At 34.0% G+C, this 22,042-nt stretch overlaps 2 protein-coding genes and 1 long non-coding RNA gene across 6 annotated transcripts; 2 read left to right on the forward strand and 1 right to left on the reverse strand.

Moving 5' to 3' along the window:
• Positions 1-1,437: 1,437 nt before the first annotated feature.
• LOC133690690 (protein VAPYRIN-LIKE-like) lies at positions 1,438-3,619 on the forward strand. The gene has a single exon (XM_062110937.1). The coding sequence runs from the start codon at positions 1,666-1,668 to the stop codon at positions 3,100-3,102; it is 1,437 nt and encodes a 478-aa protein (XP_061966921.1). The 5' UTR covers positions 1,438-1,665; the 3' UTR covers positions 3,103-3,619.
• A 1,935-nt stretch (positions 3,620-5,554) lies between these two features.
• Positions 5,555-11,129, reverse strand: LOC133692796 (uncharacterized). The gene is made up of 2 exons (XR_009841992.1): positions 11,040-11,129; positions 5,555-6,815 (listed from the first exon to the last, which is right to left on the reverse strand). It is a non-coding gene; the product is annotated as an uncharacterized LOC133692796 (long non-coding RNA).
• LOC133692795 (serine/threonine-protein phosphatase BSL1-like) lies at positions 11,095-21,922 on the forward strand. 4 transcript variants are annotated; one of them, XM_062113943.1, is made up of 21 exons: positions 11,095-12,135; positions 12,217-12,277; positions 12,399-12,477; positions 12,582-12,661; positions 12,781-12,875; positions 13,296-13,395; positions 13,503-13,572; positions 14,541-14,642; positions 14,796-14,877; positions 14,959-15,129; positions 16,992-17,178; positions 17,257-17,461; positions 17,549-17,716; positions 17,786-18,024; positions 19,524-19,608; positions 19,708-19,806; positions 19,899-20,098; positions 20,177-20,252; positions 21,028-21,163; positions 21,234-21,373; positions 21,488-21,922. In XM_062113943.1, exons 1-21 carry the CDS (start codon positions 11,934-11,936, stop codon positions 21,569-21,571), a joined length of 2,661 nt encoding a protein of 886 aa, XP_061969927.1. In that variant the 5' UTR covers positions 11,095-11,933; the 3' UTR covers positions 21,572-21,922. The 4 variants fall into 4 exon arrangements, 3 of the variants coding, with proteins under 3 accessions (XP_061969927.1, XP_061969928.1, XP_061969929.1); XM_062113944.1 differs by having other exon boundaries at positions 17,260-17,461; XR_009841991.1 differs by lacking the exons at positions 20,177-20,252; positions 21,488-21,922 and having other exon boundaries at positions 21,234-21,295.
• Positions 21,923-22,042: the final 120 nt, after the last annotated feature.

Consider the following 22,042-nt stretch of genomic DNA (forward strand, 5'->3'; position numbering starts at 1 on the left):
GAAAGTGAATTCCAGAAAAGTATTTTTCGATATTTGGTAGTGTAATGGAAAATAAGTTGGAAAACACTTTCCAGTGTTTGGTTATGTTATGGAAAATGAGCTGGAAAATAACTTATTAATGTTTTATTTTTTCAAGTTTATTAAAATAACGAGGAACAAATCTTACAAATTAAAAAGTTGAATAAGAATGAAATTGAAAAAAAAATAATTTCATAAATTATCTCAAATAAAATAAATAATAATCAAAATAATAGAGATCAAATCTAAAAAATTAAAAAAAATAAAAGGTGAAGAAATTAAAATAATAATAATTAACATTTCATAAATTATTTCAAATAAAGTAAGTAGAAATCAAAAGAATGAGGATCAAATTTGATAGATAAAAAATTTCAATAAAAAAATGATAAAGAAAAAGCAAATAGCAATTATAAAAATAAGGACCAAAATTAATATAAAAATTAAATTTTAAGAGATGAAATTGAAAAATAAATATTCAAAACAAATTATATATAGCAATCAAAAGTTTGAGGATCAAATTTGATATAATCAGCAAATAATGACATTTCTAAATTTTTCACAACTTCCGGAAAGTGTTTTCCGCCCAAATTTTTCAGGAAAACACTTTCCTGAAAACCAAGCCAAAATTTTCCTTTAACTGGAAAGTGTTTTCCGTTGACCAACTTTTCCAATGGCAAACAAACACAAGAAAGTTTGGAAAGTGGTTTCCCGGAAACCATTTTCCGGAAAACAAACACAGCCAAAAGAGAAAACACTTTCCTAGAAACCAAACCAAATTTTTCTTTGACTGGAAAGTGTTTTCCGTTGACCGAAAAGTGTTTTCGTTGACCGGAAAGTGTTTTCCGTTGACCAACTTTCCTAGTGATAAACAAACACAGAAAAGTTTGGAAAGTGATTTCTCAAAAAATAAATTCCGGAAAACAAACATGGCCTAAGAATTCAAAATTTATAATTCCCATCCTGCCATGGTCATGGCAATTTGGGGACAATATATATATATATATATATATATATATATATATATATATATATATATATATATATATATTTATGATGAGCATATATACTTGTCAGCTCTATAACCTAATACTTTAGAATAACAGAATATGCTCCAGCTAAGTGGTCCACAAGCACTTCAAAGAGGAGCAGCCAGCCATAGTGGAATTGGTCTTTCATCAATCAACAATCATCTCCTCTCGACAAGTCCCTGCTTCCTTCTCAAACAATGCCTTCTTCTGCATCTTTGTTTTTAAAAATATTCGAATTTTTTAATATTTTTTTACTTGAAATTATATTTTAGTGTTTTTAATTATTTTAATATATTAATACCAAAAAAAATTACTCCAATACAATTTAAAAAAAAAAAAACAATTTTCACGATACTAAATAAATGGTCATCCATTTCGCTCTCACAAACTTTATACCGACAAACAAGTAATAAATTAGTCTTATATGACTGCTCGATCAACTATGAATATATCAAGTCTTGAATGAGAACCACTTGTAGAAAAGTTAAAGGCAGATAAGAGAATCTCACCTGAAAATCTTCGTCTTCTTCCTTTCCTCTCCACCAAAACAAACCCCAATTTCAATTTCCTGAAAAAAGAAGAAAAAGGAATAAAAGAGGGAAGTGAAGCTCAAGTCTCCATGGACAGACTGGTAAAGGCAGACGTGAAGGAAGTGGAGATAGCATATAAGGGAAGTCAAAACTGCAGCACAACTTTCAGATTAACCAACCTTATGCACACCATGTCTGTGGCAATATCTTTGTCCACGACAAACCCTTCTGCTTTCTCTTTCGCACAGCCTTTCTCTATATTACCACCTTTGTCTTCCTCATCTTACACAATTGTCCTCTCTCAGTCATCCGAACAGCCTCCTCTGTCTACTCCTCCTGATGCCATCTCTGTTAAATCATCCATGCTACCTACAGGCAAGGCTCATCAGGATGAACTCCGCCGACTGTTTTCAAAACCTGGACCCCACATTTTTAGAGACGCCACCATACCTGTCTACCTCGTGGGCCCCCAAGTTGCTGAATATATCGTCTCCAATCACACCCAAATTACTGATGTCTCCGGTTACTTCAACAGGGCTATTTGTAGATGTACCGGCTCCCAGATCACAGGACTGCTCAAATCTGCTGTGCCATCTGGTAATCTAAATTTGGTCACTAGCTTGATTGATCACGGTGGTAATGTCAATTGCAAGGATTCAGAGGGACGGTCCTTGATCTCTCTAGCTGTTCAGGCTGGGCAGATTGATGTAGTTAAGGTTTTGATTGCTTCTGGATGTGTAATTGATGGCTCGATTGATAAAGTCTTGCACTATGCAGCAGCTATAAATAGAGTGGATTTGATGGATTTTCTGTGTGATAGTTTCGAAAATATTGAAGTAACTTCAGCTGATTTACGCGGTAGAACTCCAATTCATGTCGCTGCAAGCGGGGGCCATGTTGAAGTGATTAGGTTTTGTGTGAGTGCTGGAGGGAAAACTGGGGTTTTGGATCATGACGCGTCGAGCCCGCTTCATTTGGCAGCACAAAAAGGGCACTTAGAGACTACGGAGTATTTATTGGATTGTTCAGATTATTCTGTCAAGCATGCAGTGAACAAAGAAGGAAAAACTGCTTTCTCTATCGCAGTTGATAATGGACATTCGCATTTGTATGATTTGTTGCATATGGGAGATGTTTTGCATAGAGCAGCTAGAGTAGATGATGTGAATGGTATCAAGAGTTGCCTTGCAGAAGGGGCAGAGGTTAATAGAAGTGACCAGAATGGATGGACACCTTTGCATAGAGCTGCCTTTAAGGGAAGAATTGAGAGCGTTAAAGTGTTGCTTAATCACGGAGCTCAAGTTAATGCTGTTGACAATGCTGGGTACACACCACTTCATTGTGCAGTTGAAGCAGGGCATATGCAGGTTGCTCTGTTGTTAATTGCTCATGGAGCTAGTGCAAAAGTGAAAAGTCTCAAGGGGATTGTGCCTCTGAATATGGATTGCTTTAAGAATCACCCTTCTCTAGTCAAGCCCTTGTGTCGAGAAGAAAAGAAAAGTGAAACTGAGGTATCTGTTTGCTGATTTTCTCTCGCCTCTTTGTAATATGTACATACTCTTACCGAGTTTTGGCTGGGCATTGTGAGAGTTAAGCCATGGTTGGAAAGGGAGGGAGTGCTCTGCTCCACTCCTGTCCAAGCCATTCTTTCGATTATGTGGAAAGTATATGTCCCTCAGGCCTCAATTCTCCAATTACAAATGTATCAGCAGATCATGAAACGAATTGAGCTTCAGCTTTCATAGTGATGTTTCCTTTACTTTTTCCATGGATTGATGCGGCCTCCGTGAAGAGTGTTCCCTTTTTTTGTGTTTGTCGATCTGCCTCAAAAGTTCCTAGGTAATTTCAGTCGATTGCGGGCATTGAAAAACTTGACTAGGGCAGATGTATTTGTTTGGTCGGATCTCGGTTCGCTGGGAGTAACTCCCGGAGTTCCGACCAGAAGTCTATGGTAGTTTTGGTAGGTAGATTTGAAGATATATAGGTATGTATTTTTCACTGGTTTCTAAATAAAATTAAAGTGGGTATATATCATTTGGATGATATCTTTCTACATAAACTTTTTGTGGGAGTTGGATGGAATTTATGATCGTTAAAACATGTTATTAATACAATTAAGTGCGCCCGTAGATGCAACTCAATGGATAATTTTCAAATTAATAGATTAATTGTGTGTTAAAAGTTCAAAGAAATAAGTGAATGTATACATGTGGATTGTAGGTTTGATTTTCAAGGGCAGAAAAATAGATTAATATTGGGATACTAATTATGTGGTTAAATGAGTGAATTGTGGAGGGTTTTTGAAATTGTTTTTAAAATTACAATAAATGAGAAAAGCTTAAAGAGTAGCAATCAATATAACCATATTCAATGGTATAAAATTAAAATTGGCGAGAAAAGCTTATTGATTTTAGAATAGCAATAAATTGAAGTTTACTTGTTGATAATTAAACTGGTGTCTCAATAACACAAATATTATTGTAATAATCAAATAAAAAATCATGCTTGATAATATAAAGTTGCGCAATAGAAAAAACTTGTATTATTCTTCTCATGTTAGAAAGATTCTCATATTTAAATTGTTCTTGCTTCAAGTGGATATCCAATCAAAACTCTCTGTTTTATTTTCTTTCTTTTCTTCAAATATATAACAATTTTACATATCAACCTCAGTTCTTTTATCTTCAACTTGAATAAGAAACAATAATTGGCAAAATATTTCTCTTCCATTGGCTTTTATAATAATAAATTGCGAATATCATACTCATTTGATACACTTATATTGTTCTATATTTCTAGTACCTTATTTGTAGTTTTTTATACATATTTTATGTTTTATAATAACTTACTTAACTTGTTTTATGCTTAATAATGCTATACAGACACAAAATGTAAAAAGAAATTAATTGAAGCATTTTTAGCATAATTTTCAAGTAATGAACCAGAAAGAACGCATGAGACAAGTCATTGGAGCTAATAAATACAAATTCTAATTGCATTAGGAATCCAACATGAACAAGGAATCCTCAAGAATTAAGATTAGTCAAAGCAAATATGCTAAATTGAACCTTCATGTACTCTTTAGACTATATCTGAATCTAAAGATAGAATTTTGATGTTATTCAAGTTGAAATGAAAAATAAACACCTCAAGTTTTTCATGTATGTATGTATATATATATATATATATATATATATATATATATATATATATATATATATATATATATATATATATATATATATATATATATAATGACATGTTTGAAATCAAATCTGAAATCAGTGAGCAAACTAGCACGAGTCTAGTTTATCTTTTCATGTTGAGATGATAACATGACATCTCATTAATGATCAGAAAACATCTCTAAAAGATCAAAATCAATGCATAAGTCATTAGAGTCAAATTAATGCAAAGAAAACTTAAAGTTATTTGATTAGGAATTAGTTATTAACTAGAAAACTTTTCCGACTTCTCAATTTCATATATAACAAATCCTAACCTCTAAAAAAAAAAGGATCACTTTTAGAATATAGGAGTAAGGGAGTTCTTTTTTTCTTTTATGAATTTACAACAAGTTTAGTTTTTTAATTTTAAAAAGTTAGTACTCCTGGATTTTAAATTATCATGAGGATTTGTACTTCAAATTTCCTATATCTTATTGTGCTATATAAATTGCTTATATAATAATTAATTTTATTTGAGCAAATAAGTGCAAATATATGATCACTCTTCTCATAATCCTCCAATATTCTTTTCTTCATATCCGTTAATCGACAATATAACTATTCAACTTGCCTTTGTATGTTTATTATATCCAATCAATGGGTTAATTTTATAATTTATATTTACATGTCTTCCATCACCAACTCCTAAACATTTATCTCTCGATTGGGAACCTTCTCATCCCTTCTTACATGAACATTCCTGCTATACAATCTTTTTTATCTATGGTTATTTAGTAGCACACAACAAATATAATAACCTGAAATTATATCACATATCAAGTAATAACCTGGGATCGTTAGGCTCTGATACGAAGTGATACAAATAGATTGTATTACTAGATATATAAGTAAGCTCAAAAATTAATAAAAATTCCTACACAAACCAGGAAAAATATCCTAAATAGAGCAGAAAAAACAATAAATTTTTTTTAATCCAAATAGAAGAAAAAGTCTTACACGAACAAGAAAAATATAACAAATCTAAAGAAATAACTTCTATATATTATTAGAAGACGTTACTACTCTTTAATTGCTATAAAATTGTAACTATATGAAAAAAATAAAATTTTAGACCTACGGTATAATACAAAACTATGCTCAATAAAACAAGAATACGTGTTAGGAGAAAAAATAAAAAGTTTACAAATGGTGGTCTCTCCTCAATCTATATATATTAATAAGGCTCCTCCATGTGTGACATGTTCTTTAATATCATATTGGTTGGGTTAATATTTAGATATACTATGGTTAATTCTTCAGCATGCAACTTCATATGTCACTTTTTTTCTTGAAAAAAAATTCATATTTGAGCCAGAATAATGAAAAATTTATTCAATTGATTGCATTTACAGGTTTAAGAAAAGTGACATATCCTACAATGTGGCATGGAACACCATCTAATTATGTTTACTATGGATCTAGAGATAATTTATTATGGATTTGCACGATGATATTAGCTTCTTCTTTCTCTCTTCTTATTATCCTGGGCGACATGGACGCGTGCCTACCGTGATTTTGTTTCTCCCTTTCCTCTCTCTTCATCTCCCGGAATTCACCTGAGCGATTTTGTTGTTCTTCTTTCCTCTCTCTCATATGCCTGTTTTCCCTCTCTACACCACCTCTCTTTCCAAACAATCACACACCTTTTGTCTTCTTCGCCGTCGATGACCAGTGCAGCTCCCGACTACACACGATCGATGATGGGTAGATACTGGGTTGTTCATTACCTTTTAAAGATCCAAGGGGCTGCTTATTTTGCTTTATAGATGCTGGGTTGTTCGTTTGGGATTGCCTATGGCGGCAAATTTTAAAACTTCCTGGCAATCCTCACTCTCACCCACTCTTATGTCTCCCTTGCTTTCATTAATTCATGATCTGCTTTTATTGTTGTTTTGGGCTGCTTCTCCATCTATATTTGCACCTTTTCCTCCTCTTTAAACCGCGAATTTCATCCCCCAACCTCTGTTCAGGATCTTATTTTTCAGCTATGAATTTGTATCATCAACCCTAGCCTGGCAATCGTGTGATAATCAAATAAGTCAATTGACAATGTTTATTGTTTTTTCCTTGCAGTCATGGAACTGCTGCGGTCGTTTTCTTTGTAATTGATTTGTTCTTGCATTGTTGGGTTCTTTCTCATCTTTTCTTCACATTAGTTGTCATATAACCCTCCGTATGAGGAAGGAATTTTTCTGTTTTTTTACCTTTTTTTTTTTCTTGCATTGTTTTTTCATGCTTTGAGCGCTGCAACTTATTATTGGATCTTGGGTTTCCCTATTGTTCTTTGCATCTCTAGCTTTTATCTGTTGTGTTTGGCCATTTATTTGCAGGGTCAAATCTGGTTTTACTGTTGCTTTGTCTTTTATGGGCTACTTCTCAGTCCAGGTTTATGCCTAACTAGAAATTAAAATAAAATAAAATAAAATAAAATAAAATCAATTTGCGAAAATTAAAACATAATCCCAAAACAACAAAACTAATGACTAAAAAATAAATTCTAAAAATTAAGCTTTTGCATATCTCTCGCTTATACAACTTGTCCTACATTAATCTCTTTCATCTAAAACAACCCATCCGTTGATTTGTTTTAAAATATAAAAAGGTTAACAAAATGGAAAAGACAAAAATAAAATAAAATTGATAGCTTCAAAGTTTGCACAAAAAATCTATTTTAATCTTTATACTTTTCAATTTCTTTTTTCATTCTTTTGGTTTTTGAATTTTAATCTAAAATTTTATTTTCTAGTTTAAGAAAAGAGATAGAGTTGCTAGATTTAGTGATAAAAAAAAAATTGAATTTATAATGATTTGACCCATAAAAAAGATTGATTTTAGTCTTCATAGATTTCATTCAACGAGACAAGTCTCATCTGAATGTTCTTTGGCCTTTTCATTACCTAATATATCATCACATGAGATGGTATATCTAAGCAAAGGAATATATATTTTTTTATTTTGGGTTGATTTTAAGTTTTTGGATCAATTTCTAGTTATTGGAGTCATATACGGTTTTATCAAGGTGTATATGGTGTTTTATAGGTGTTTTAAGTAAAAAACAAATAGGTTGAAAATGGATTTCTAAGTATGAAATCTACCATCCCTGATTTTCAGCCACTATTATGGTCGGATTCTATGAAAAAGCAAGCGATGTTTCACCTATTTTTTTTTAAAAAAGTCAACAATAGGTTATCCATCCTTTAAAAAAGAAAAAAGAAAAGTCATCCTAAACGTGTTGGCCCGCCCAAGATAGGCCTGCGTGCCTAAGCCTTTTTTTTCTTTATCCATTTGTTTTTTTATTTGTGATTTCATCTTTTAATGTTAAATTTTTATTGGTCTTTATGATGTTTTTTAATAGAATATGATTGATTTTATTTAGTTCACGCATGATATTTCACATTTTTTTCTAGTGTTAGTAGGCATTTTTTCTATGTAATCCTACTTAATTTTTTTTCTTTAATTTTATTCAATCACTTTTCTTTGTGTTTTTTTATTTATTATTGTTATTTTAAATAAAACATTGGTTCTAAGAAACAATGTTTACAAATAAAATTGAGTCTATAGTTTGTGTTTTGAGATCAGATATTTACATCCATATCTATCTTTGAACTTTCTAGTTTAGTTTTTGGTTAAATATCATTTAGTTTTTACTTGGTTTTTCACATAAAATGATAATATTTTTTTCCTAATATGTGTAACCTTGCATAATATTTTGTTTTCTTTGATTTTATTCAATTACTTTCATGTGTGTGTCTATTTTTATTATCATTTGATATAATAAAAAAATGATTTTAATATACAAAGTTATTAAATACAATTGAGTGTATAATCTATTTTGCAAGATCAAATATTTTAATCTACATCTATCTCTTGATTTTTTTAGTTTAGTCTTTATAAGTTATCGTTAATTTTTTTTTTTTACATTTATGGACATAAATATTTCTCGATTTATTTATTTAAATACATGCATAAGCTTTTTGATTTATGAATGATATTTTTTTAATGAAAAAAATGCATTGGAAAAGCTTGTAAATTTCTTTTTTTGATTGAAAAAAATATTTAACCCACTATAAATTACAGGTCAAATAAATTGTTATAATTATAGAAAACACTAAAACAAGTGGGCATTTACTATAGATAGAAACATGTTCACTGTACCATATATCAATATGGATTCATTGTTCAATTTTTATTTTTATTTTGCCCTTAAATTTTTATTTTATTTTTGTACAATTATATCTTTTTTGACCCAAATTAAAAGATAATTGATTCAAGTTTGTTTACCAATGAAAAAATTGAAAGCAAGAGAATCGAGGTGGAAAAGGCTCTGAAAATGGATGGTGAGTTTAAATTTCTTTGAAAAAGTCTAATTTAGTTCTTAAACTTTTCAGATTATACTCATTCGGTCCTTTAATTTTATTTTTTTACAATTCAATTTTGGCACAAAAATTAATTTTTATTATTTTTAGTCATTGATCTGGAAGGGGGGAGAGAGAGAGAGAGAACATTAATTCTAACAACCAAAATACTTGATCTTACTATTAACAGGTTTTATTTGGTGAGAGAAATTTTATTTAGATATTTTTCACTTCAAAATTACCTAAAAAACTATATCTAAGCCTAAGAAGATTTTTTTTTTGTTTCAAGTTAATTTTTTTTGTGCGGTTTTTAGGTTGTTTAATGCTATTATTGGGTTTATCAAAATGTTTAGGATCTTTTCTTAATATTTTAGGTAAAAAAAATAGGTTTCTAGATCAAAAAATCATAAATCTTGATTATTCAGTCACCATAGTAGCCGAAATCTAGTGGAAACAAATGATGTGTTGTCTGGATTTTAAAAAATAAAATTAGGGTGGATGAGAAAATGGATGGTAGGTCAAAAAAATCATAAACCCTAATTTTCTAGATAAGACTTAGGGCTAAAAGGTTTAAAGAGACTTTTAATAAAGTACAATCCTTGATTTAAGACACATAGACTTATTCAAAGAGGCTAAGATGTTCCAATTGGTCTAGTGGCAAGACTTAGGGTTAAGAGATTAAAAAAAGCTTTCAATAGATTTATTTAAGACACATAAGCTAAGATGGACTTAAAAAAATATTAAATGAAATAAGTACTAGCTTTAATTAATTTAATTCATGTTCAAGAAGGGCTTTTAAGTGGACATTTAAACATTACAAAAAGATTAAAATAAAAAAAATTAAAATATATCAGTTTTGACCTTTAGCTAATGTTTTGGTCATATATGGAGCTACATAAGTAATTTGAATGCATTTCTAGTTGAATTACAAAGTAAATATCCATAGCTTTCCAATAATATATGAGACACTTTCTAATTCATTAAGATGAGAGAGAACCATGCGTTTAAAATTGAGCTTCGATTATGCTAACAGATTAAAAAAAAATTTAGTCTTATTTAAATTAGTTGAATTATTATTTTATTTATCTTTTAATTATTATTAGGCATTTTAGAGATATTAAGGTTTTTATTTAAATTTAGATTTATTGGATTATTATTACTTATTATGTTTATCTATATTCATTAAGAATATCCTATTAAACTTGTAATTTTTTCTAATATAAATATTTGTTTGTAGAGATTTTTTGTTAAAAAAAGAGACTATTTTTAATATAAAAAAATTAGTATTTTTCCTATCTTTTGTGTGGTTGAGTGATAAACTTTATGGTGATTTTATATTATTTATTTGTATCTCTTTATAGATATTTGTGTATAACTTTAGTTTTTCAGGAAATATATTTATTGGGTAAAATTACAAACTATTCAAGTATAATTTTAACATGTGTTCGTATCAAATGATGAAACTCAATAAATTTAAAATTGCCATTGGCTTTATAGCCTAGATAGCCTTTGCTTTGCATCAAAGGTTTCAAGATGTTTAACCCCACGTATTTGAGAGGTGCTACAATAGCTCCTGAACTCTTTTTTCTATAGTAGCCGTTAAGTTTTCATTTGTTACGATGAAGTATGAACTACATGATATGTTCAGAAACATTTCTTACAATCAATCTTTTAATCATTAAACTTAAAGTTTTAATTGAGTTAAGAAGAGTGGATCCTATGTTAAACAAGAAGTAGATAATTTTAATCAGACTAAATAAATATGACGCAGAGAAAATGCTGAATTGAATGACATGTAGATCATATTAATGAAAACAATGAAGTGCAAATTGACAAATTAAATAGTAGAGGGACCGACGAGTTCATGGAGCCACTTCTCACCTGTGCTATTTGGCTTCATTGTTCGTCAAATGGATGGATGGAGGAATGCGGGATCCGTCCTGCTCTACCTAAGTGGAAGTTTCATCATCTTCGTCCCTCGTCTAATAGAAGACCCCTCCTCCATCGGTCTTCTCTTCCTTTTTGAAATAATTGATATGAATAGGCTGATCTGAACGAAAGAAGATTTCTTTTCGTGTTTTTCTGCATCTGGATGCATTTGGAAAACCTAGACCCTCACTTGCACGAAACCAACACTTGGGATACCCATGCTAATGGCTACGAGTCTACCTGGGACACTGTGTGCCGGTGCCGGGGGGGCTCGCAAAGCATCAATTGCCTTTTGCATCTCAGCTCAGTTAGCAAAAAAGAAAGCAAAAGGGCGGGGGGCGGCAATGAGTGGTTGGTGTAAAAGGCGGCCGTATGCATCTTGTTTGACAGCTGTATTCATTACAGATCAGATCAGGCCATGTCAATGAATCGGATCCCAGGCTGGTTTATTTGTCGGCTGGGTCTTGCCATCAGTGATTCATAGATTAACGCTATCATGTAAGGTCTGACTCAGTTGGGACTCCTGCAAGCACTAGACATTACAAACCTTCTCCTTCTTCCATTCCAGGACTGGGCTGCTAATTACTACTTACCCTTTTCCATTACCTCAATAAACTGTTAAGATTAGGGGTATATTTTATTCCACAATATTCAAATTATTTTAGATCTAGCGTGGACTAGTAATAGTTCTTTAGTTTGAAAGATTAGGGATTAAATAAAAAAGGAGAGGTGGACGGAGCGTGTAGCCGTGGCCCCACCACCACCCCTGGGTCCCGATCGTTTTTAGTTTAGGAGGGCTTGAGGGTTATTGAAGTATTATTGTTAATAGAGTAGAGGGGGTGGGAAATGGGATCCAAGCCATGGCTTCACCCAGCTCCCGCCTATCGGGCCTTGGAGACTTACTGGAGTTCTGATGATGATGCTCCTGGTCCTCGATGTAGCCACACCTTGACTGCCGTAGCTGCTACCAAATCTCATGGCCCTCGACTCATCCTCTTCGGTGGTGTCACCGCTATCGAGGGCGGCGCTTCCTCCGCTCCTGGAATCAGTTACAGTTTCCACCTCTCTCCCTCTCTCTATGCTGCTCCTGCTTTGCTTAATATTAATTAAATTTAACTGTTTGGTGCAGGATTGGATGGAGCCACTAATTCGGTTCATTCTTATGATGTTCTTACTAGGAAATGGACTAGGTAGGTAACAGTACTTTGTTTCTTCTTGTTCTTGTTCATTTTTTTTTATTATTCGAAAAATAAAAAGATAAAGGAAAAAAATTGGACGATTAACCTTTGGTGATTGTTGTCTAATGAACAGAATACAAGCTGCTGGAGAGCCACCGTCTCCTAGGGCTGCGCACGCGGCAGCTGCTGTTGGTACTATGGTAGTTTTTCAGGTGATTCACTGTGAATTAGGATTTGATTCTTTTTTCTTTTTATTTGATTTGTTCACTTAATGTGAGCTTTTGGTATTGATGAATAGATTGTATGTATGGTTTAGGGTGGGATAGGTCCAGCTGGGCATTCCACCGATGATCTCTATGTGCTTGACTTGAGCACTGACAAATTCAAGTGGCACCGGTCAGTTTCTTCTTTTTCCATTAACCAGTTTTAGCTAGGGGCTCCCTATTTTTCTCTCTTTACTTGGGATTCTTGATTTGGAACTGATTGTTATATTTTGGTGCTTGATATGAGCGTAGAGTGGTTGTACAGGGACAAGGGCCAGGGCCTCGTTATGGCCATGTAATGGACTTGGTTGCCCAAAGGTACCTTGTTATTGTCAGTGGCAATGATGGTAAGCAAATTTTTCTGTTCTGCTTTTTATCTTTAAGATCTTTTGGTTCTTTAAGGACTGGATCCTTTTTAGAAGTCCAGTGCTAAAAACTGTGTTTCATGGTTGTTTTCTGTTCGATTATTGGCATTGAATATGCTTAGCTTCCATTTGTAAAATTCAGCATCTTGGCACTTGTTTTTTTAGATATGGGTTTGGGCTGTTGTTTCTTTATGCTTAAGTGAGGTTATCATGATAAGCTGTAGGATTCTTGAATTTGGAGTAGCTTACCCTATGGATGGACAATTGTCTTAAATGTTTAATTTTGAATATTTTTATGTTATTTCATGCCAGGAGAATGGACGTTGATGTTTTGTGCTGATGATTATGCATTTTTCCATGCTATATAACTACGTAATAGTGATTTTTCCCATAATATTCTAGGTAAAAGAGCTCTATCTGATGCCTGGGTTTTGGACACTGCCCAGAAACCATATGCATGGCAGAGGCTAAATCCTGAAGGTGATAGACCTTCTGCTCGAATGTAAGTTTGTTTAGAACAAACATTTGCAGAAGTGTTAAACTTCTGCGTTTGTTATTTTCCCATCTACCCATGTTTTATGTCTGACATGATGTAGCATTATTTTGTAGGTATGCAACAGCTAGTGCCCGTTCAGATGGAATGTTTTTGCTTTGTGGTGGAAGAGACTCCTTTGGCACAGTATGATCTTTTATTTTCGGGGGTTGTAAAGCAATCAATTCTATTTGACTATTCTGCACGATTATATTATAACAGCAGTTTGTTTTGCAGTAGATATTTGTTTCTAGGACAGTAGGACTAGCCTGTCAACTTAGTGTTTGTTGTCGTGGCATTTATTTTATTAACAAATAGGCATGCATAGTCCTGGTGTGCTCAATGTGTAAGGGCATATCATAAGAGATGGGAGATCAAGGTAATCAAACTAAATAAAGTTTTCTAACTTTGTTGAACTGACAATATGATGTGCCATGAATTTTATGTGGGTAGGACCAGACTGCACTGGCCTGTAATCCAAACCTTCCAGATGCATTCCCACACCTAGTGTAAATGAGTGGGACCTTACTTGTCCTCAACCTTGTGGATGTGACACATTTCTCTTTCTATGAGGTTGGTAACTGGAAGTAGGATGTAATGTTTGATCAAATACATAGAATTCTTAGAAAAACTCGAGGCAAAACTCAATGTGAAACTTTTATTATATGGATTAGAAGGAAGAAAGAAGTTAAGTGCAAAAGTAACTGTGGACTTGGAAAACTTGAAGAAATGAACCTTTGGTGCGTGTTCTTGTTTATTCACAAGCTTTGATAAAATATTATAAAAACAAGTGACTTATGGCATAGAACATTCATTTTCCAAGTTGCAGTTGTGATGAGAAATCAGAGCACTCTTTCTGTTCTGGAATGATTTTCCTACTGTTTCTTTGAAATTTGCCATTACTTTTTTCTATCAGGAACCATTCCTCTGGTTTTTATGAATTTTTCTCTATTCAGGCGTAACTGTTGATTCAGTGCAGCTTCACTCTCATTGAAGTTCCTTTCGTGCTGAACAGTGTTGTTTTTTGGATAAAGAAAATTTCATTACTTATGGTGTTACTGTTTTGCATTTCAATTCTCAATTCTTTTACTGATCATAAGTGCATGCTTAAACAGGCACTTGGGGATGCTTATGGGCTTCTAATGCATAGAAATGGTCAGTGGGAGTGGACCCTTGCGCCTGGGGTGTCTCCATCAACAAGGTATCAACATGCTGCGGTAAGTGACCACTAGTCAGGACGTTTTAACTTCTAGATTATGCATAGATCATGAAATATATCTTTTGAATTAAAATGTTTGTTGGGACTCGATTACTGAAGTTGATCTTGTTTCTTCTCTATCATTAAAAAGTTTGACATTGTTTTCTATCAGGTTTTTGTTGGTGCACGTTTGCATGTTACAGGAGGAGCCCTAAAGGGAGGACGCTTAGTAGAAGGGGAAGCAGCTGTTGCTGGTAAGCCTTTTTCTTTGCTGTTCTTATCCTGAAAAGAGGGGTTATATTGTAATCTTCAACAATTTTTTTCTGTGAGACTAGTGCTGGACACTGCTGCGGGCGTTTGGTTGGATAGAAATGGGATAGTTACTTCTTCTAAAACCAGCAAGGGACATGCTGAATATGATCCTTATTTGGAGCTAATGCGTCGTTGTCGCCATGCATCTGCATCTGTTGGTGTTCGTATATATGTCTACGGTGGTCTAAAAGGAGGTGAAGTTTTCTTTTTTGTTCTTTGGGAGACCTATTAGTCTTGCAGTTGTAGCCCTCCCCTCTTCATCCTTTTATCCCTCCAATTCCTCATGTGGGCTGGTTTTAATCACAGGTCACTTACTACAAGTGACTTTAACATTAAGCTCGGCCATAACTGACAACATTGTACAAGTTAAATTGAGAGGACTACTCATAAAATAGGAATACAAGTATTTAGGAGTAGAAATGTTTTTAGATGAAAGTTATACTGTGAAAGCAAACAAGAAGAGACTTGAATAGACTTACATTTTGTTTGTGGCATTGCTGGTTTTATGCTTGAACTAAACCAGACCAAGGTTGCATGTGCTGCAAGTGTTACACCATATAGCATTTATATTTTTCTATCCTTAAGTTTCTCATTGTAGTAATTATTAGAGAAGCTTTTTGATTGAGGAGTGAATTCTTTGTTATTATTTAGTGTTATTTTTGTTTCTGCTGTTTTATTTTCTGCTGGCTCTCTTTTGTATCTTATAAAGCAGTATTACTGATATGTTATTCTATTTAAAGTTCAATTACTTTTTCTGTTGTAATTGAAGTGTAGTAGTGAGTAATTTTGAAGTTTGTTGACTAAGCACTGTACGAAGTCCCCTTGATCAGGAGCACCTTTTTCTTCTTTTGCTATGGACATGCTGTGCCACAGTTTTGCTTTCCCCTTGGTTTTGGTTATGCTTATGATTCAAAGGGTGCGTGATGTTGATATTGTTGCCTATGCTATCAGCTATCTATTATGTTTCAATGTGTTGAAGTAATATTATCTTTTTGTCCTTTTCCTTTTGAATTACTTTTCACGATTCATTCTCTATTACCATTTTCAATTTTCATCCCCTTCCATTGAATTCTTACCCATAAATGTATGTTCTGTGCTATGTCCTTTGGAAAATTGAGTTTACAAGTCAAGCATCAATAAAATCTCTGCTGAACTTTTTCTGCATATTTGAGGGGAATGCATGTAGCTGTGCCATTTAAGATAACACATATCAATGTGATCTTTAAAAAGAGGCATTAATTTCACATCAGCAAGGGCATGCATTCATTTAGCACTATTGTTTATATTTTACATTTTGTACTCTGAATTTTAATTCCACATCCATTTAGGTAGTTATTGTGGGGTCTCTTTTCCTTGTTTGGTAAGCATAAGAAATGGAAGTCAGTAACTTCCGCACAGGAATGTTAGCAATTGCTTGTAGCATGTGTAATCAACCTATTGTGCTTGTGCGCCTTGATGATTGTTTGATTGATTGGCACTAGTTTAGGACATTATCTTTGATAGACAGAAAAAAAAATGCAGGAGACTTTCATCATTAAGTGGATTTTTTTTTTGGTTCTTGATCCCAATAGCTTAATAATTCTTATTTCTTGCCAAGCAACTATGTTGAGTTTGGATGTGCTATGTTCAGAGCCAGTAATTCAAGAATCCTAATTGGTTGCTCTAATGTTAACTTAAGTTGTTATGGTATCACAATAACAACTGTGCAAGTGAAATTACATGCATTCGTGGATCTTTTAGATCTTGTTTATTGATTTTCTGCCTGATGGTAACAAGAGTCTTTCTCAAGCATTCTGAAGACATCAAGTGTCTGTAATAAGTATTAACAGTGATCAGAGTGGATTTATTGTGTACAACACCTTTTTTATCTTCTTGTTTAGTTAGGCTGTTATGCAGCTTATGCTTATTTGACTCATCTTTGTTTCCTTTTCTTCTGCATAACCTGCCATTAAGCCTTAATCATTCGGGCCTCATGGAATTCATTTCATTTCATTTAATTGTGTATTGCAAACTTAAGAGATGCACACATGATAGCCACTTGCTTTGTTCTCTGCAGATGCAGTGCTAGATGATTTTCTGGTTGCTGAAAATTCCCCATTCCAGTCAGACATGAATTCTCCCATTTTAACATCTGAGAGAGCCTCAACAATAACAAGTCCGCGATCAAACCATTATAATTTAAATTCTTTTGGAACGACTACCCCTGATGGTGGATCAGAGATCCCTTTATCTGGTGGTATCAGGTCTCAACCTTCTCTCTATCCCTCATGTCATGTCAGCCCCTTTCCTATATAAATTCATGGATTTATTTTCTTCTGTAGCAGCATGGACAAAAATTCTATGGAGAAATTAAGGGAGGCATCTGCTGCGGAAGCTGAGGCAGCTAATGCTGTCTGGCAAGCTGCTCAGGCAGCATCTTCCAATCCTGCAGAAGAAACATCTGTATCTGATGACAATTCACAAGTGGCAGAAGCAACTTCAGATGGAAGTGACAATGAGGCTGATGTTCGCCTTCATCCTAGAGCTGTATGCCCTTTTATCTGTGGTTTATAAGAGTGGTGCAGTTGTTCTTTGGTTGCCATGCTGCTAAATCACACTGTCTTGTTATCATAGGTGGTGGTTGCTAAAGAGGCTGTGGGAAACCTGGGTGGGTTGGTAAGGCAATTGTCATTGGATCAATTCGAAAATGAAAGTAGAAGGATGCTTCCTATGAATAATGATGCATCTTATCCTGCCAGAAAGTTCACCAGAAAAAAATCTCCTCAAGGCCTGCATAAGAAGGTAAGACTTGACAAATTTATGATTATTGCTATCTCTTCATTAGCGCTGCTTCATGTTGTTATCTTGCAGATTATTTCCATGTTGCTTAGGCCTCGAAACTGGAAAGCTCCTGCAAATAGGAGATTTTTCCTGGATTCTTATGAAGTTGGGGAACTTTGTTATGCTGCTGAACAAATATTTATGCAAGAGCCAACAGTTCTGCAATTGAAAGCCCCAATAAAAGTCTTTGGTGATCTTCATGGACAGTTTGGTGACTTAATGCGTCTATTTGATGAATATGGATTTCCATCGACAGCAGGAGACATTACGTAAGTATTACATTGTAGCTCTTATGCTTGTGAGGAACATGTTGAGTATGATGTGGAGAGCTAATTGATAGTGGCATTTAATTTCATGCAATCTAAGAGATTGAGGAAACTAAAAACGAAACTGAGCCATTTAAATTGATTGTGTCACTCATGGGTGCTCTGTTGTGGGTTTACAGTATGGATTTTGGATTAGGCTTTTCTATTGGCTAGTTTATTTTTTTCAATTATGATGGGTGAAGTGCCAAAAACTATGTTTTGTCCCTGTGGGGTGCAGTTGAGTATAATTCATGCTTCATGTTGAGGCAGGGAAGTGGGATCTGATGAAAGTGCAGCTGCAAAAGCTAAGTGCTTGAGTTGACAAAAAGTAATAAGGTCTCTCTGCTTGATAGAGATGATTCCTTCATGTCCTACACAAACTGGCTAAACTAGTAGGGAGATGAGAGTTTGTTTCTTGGGAAGGGGGCTTGTGAAAGGGGCTAGAAAGATGTGATCACAGTAACAAAGATCCATATTCTTACATGGACTGACACTGACTCTGATATGCTGAATTGTTGTTGGTTTTAGCCAAAGTAAATAGTTGAGTAAAGGTGTTGGTTAATAAATCATGTTCAAATACCCAAGTTACCGTTTTTCAACATTATTTTAAAGTTCCACACATTTTCAACTTGTATGTATGTTGTAAATGTACCTCAAGAAAGGCATTGTGAGTAGCAATCTACAACAATATAACTCGTCTTGTCTTTGAGAAGGCAATATCACTACCATTAGAAAAGCACTAAAATTCTTAAATGTTTTAGAAATGTTGTGTTTGAGATTGTGGTGTAAGGTGTTTTTTAAAATAGTTTATCTCTTGAAAATGCATCGAAATAAAAAAATTTCATTGTTTTTTTTTTTTTTGACATTAGCATATTAAAACAATCGGAAAACACTAAAAAAACATCAATTTAATATTTTTTTTTTCATGCCAAACGCACTTTTAACAAAAAAAGTTTCAAACGCACTCCCAAACACCCAACTCTTTTTTCTGTGGCCTCCATTGACTTTCTAAAGAAATCATGTCGTTTAATGTGTCATGCCCATATTCTTGGAGTCATTGGCACATGATAAATGCATGTGTGCAGGTTTGCTGTTTATGTCATAATTGAGCGAGCAATGTCCATAAGTAATTTGAACTCGTTATATGGTTCTATTTCCCTTCTCTTTCTTATCCTCATTTTTTGACATTCTTCTGCTTAAATAGTTATTGCTCTATACTCCTTCATTTGATATTTATGTCTATGACAAGCAGTGGTTGGTGGGCACTGTTTCCCAAAAATTGGGTTGAAGATACAATACATGTCCTTTAGCGTTGCTTATATTAAGTTTTCATTTGGATAATGCTTAACGTGATAGAAGGCCTCCAGCTTATATGTCCAAAACAACAAATTGATAATTTTAGAACAGATTGCGTGATTTATCTCTGTAGTTGATTAACTATGCTGTCCAATTTTATGGTTCAGGTACATTGACTATTTGTTTCTGGGAGACTATGTTGATCGAGGGCAGCACAGTTTGGAGACCATAACTTTGCTTCTTGCTCTTAAGGCAAAACTTGTGCTTTCAATGAACAATAGTTTCACATGAATTATATTTTAGCACTGTCCTTATATTGATGATGTGGTGCCTTTTATTATGATTTTGCAGATTGAGTATCCCGAGAATGTCCACCTGATACGTGGTAACCATGAAGCTGCTGATATAAATGCGCTCTTTGGTTTTCGTATTGAATGCATTGAAAGAATGGTATAGATAAACATGCTAAATATAGTTTTCCTGAAGGGCCAGTACATCTTTTGAAAATTCAAATGTTCAAATGTGATAATAGCATTTTACAGGGAGAGAGTGATGGAATATGGGCATGGACACGTTTCAATCAACTTTTCAACTGTCTTCCACTCGCTGCGCTTATTGAGAAGAAAATTATCTGTATGCATGGTGGCATAGGAAGATCCATTCATTCAGTGGAACAGATTGAGAAGCTGGAGAGGCCCATAACAATGGATGCTGGATCTATAATTCTAATGGATCTTCTATGGTATGCTTCACACGATTTATTTTACTTGCAATCTACCATTGCTTATGTTAATTTGTGTTATGAAACTTCTCCATTCAGGTCGGATCCTACCGAAAATGATAGCATAGAGGGTTTGAGACCAAATGCTAGGGGTCCTGGTCTTGTCACTTTTGGGGTATGCATGTCGTTGTTTACATCTGTTATGTTTGATGATCTATAGTTATTGTGTTTGGTGTGGTTTATCACATGCAATATATCCCAAGTCATAGTGAATAGAAACAATTTTTTTTTTTGACTAAATTATAGATATCGCATCAACCTTTGTGGAAAGCAATTAGCCCCTCAAAACTTCTTATCTTGGTCCCCCGATAAATATTTATGTAGAGATTGAATTCCTATAGCAGCTTGCTTTAAATTCTCTTACTGTAGTTAACAGCAGAAAAAAAAATAATACTCCTTTCTTTTATTTAGAAATGAGCCACCAAAATCTTACTTTCAAACTGGAAGAGAAACAATGTTCTTCGCCTACTACTATTAAATGTTGGATGTGAACTTTAAGAAAGTTTAGGACTTCATTGTTACTAACGCTTATTGGGAACCAAAAGAAAAATCAAAGGTGACAAGGTTAACTTGCCTTTGACGGAAAGTTCAGCAGTGTTGGCTTGTTTTAGCCTTAAAGGTGACAAGTTCACCATGATCTTTATATTAATTTTGAAATACCAAGTGACTTACCACTATAAATTTATAGTCACTGGCAGTTTGCATTTCCACTCTTATGAGCTGCTACTATCTCACTTTTGCTGCTTCAGATGTCCAATGAATCTACGCTAGCTTATGATGTCATCAGTTTTGTATACTTATCTCAGCACCGTATCTTTTTAATTTGATGCGCTTTCAAGTTGCATGTGTTATGAAGCTTTTGCTTGTTTTATCTTTTAATGTCATTGCAGCCTGACCGTGTATCCGACTTCTGTAAGAAAAATAAGTTACAGCTGATTATTAGGGCACATGAATGTGTCATGGATGGGTTTGAACGGTTTGCCCAAGGGCAATTGATTACTCTATTTTCTGCAACCAACTATTGTGGTAAGCTAAAGAGCTTGAATTTTCTCCTGCTAAAATCCAATTTGAATCCTAATGTGATGTATCGATCCAGGGACTGCAAACAATGCTGGAGCTATACTGGTAGTTGGCAGGGGTTTGGTTGTGGTTCCAAAATTAATTCATCCCTTGCCACCTCCCCTTCAGTCACCAGAGACGTCTCCGGAACGTGTCATTGATGATGCATGGATGCAGGTAAGATTTATAGCATTTTCAATGTTGGAAATACTGCTTGGTATCCACAAATCTGGAAAACCTATTCCCTAGCTGGCTTTTAATTGTTTTCTCTATGTTTCTGTTGTCGTTCAGGAGCTTAACATCCAAAGACCACCAACTCCAACACGTGGTCGCCCTCAACCTGACCTTGACAGAAACTCACTTGCGTACATATGATGCTACAAGACCCCTTGTTTGTAATCTGTGGAATTTCATTGCAGCACCTGTCTTTTCTTGCACGCTTGACTGTTTCGTTGGTCAATTTCATTCAGCATGTCTCCCACTGTGCACAAGTCTGGTGCTTGTGTTGTATTTTTAGATATACAAGTTGCAGAAGATATAAAAGTACACAACTTGAGAATGATCCAAGGTTTAGCTGTTAACTAGTGAGTGTAACATATGTACAATATAGCACGCAGAAAAGATGGTATTTGTATTTCTACTGTTGATAGATTATAGAGTGATCAACTTTTTTGTAAAATAGACAAGGAGGTATTTAATTTACGGTATATATTCATTTGATTTCTATCATTGGTGTGCTGAGGCATGTAAAAATGACTTGGCCACGGTTGAAAATCATCCGTCGAAATGTGAGGTGGTCAGTTGCAGCATGAAAATGTCATTTGCTAGTTTTTCTTAATTTATCAA

The sequence above is a fragment of the Populus nigra genome, chromosome 4 (genome assembly GCF_951802175.1).
Source record: "Populus nigra chromosome 4, ddPopNigr1.1, whole genome shotgun sequence".
NCBI classification, from domain to species: Eukaryota; Viridiplantae; Streptophyta; class Magnoliopsida; order Malpighiales; family Salicaceae; genus Populus; species Populus nigra.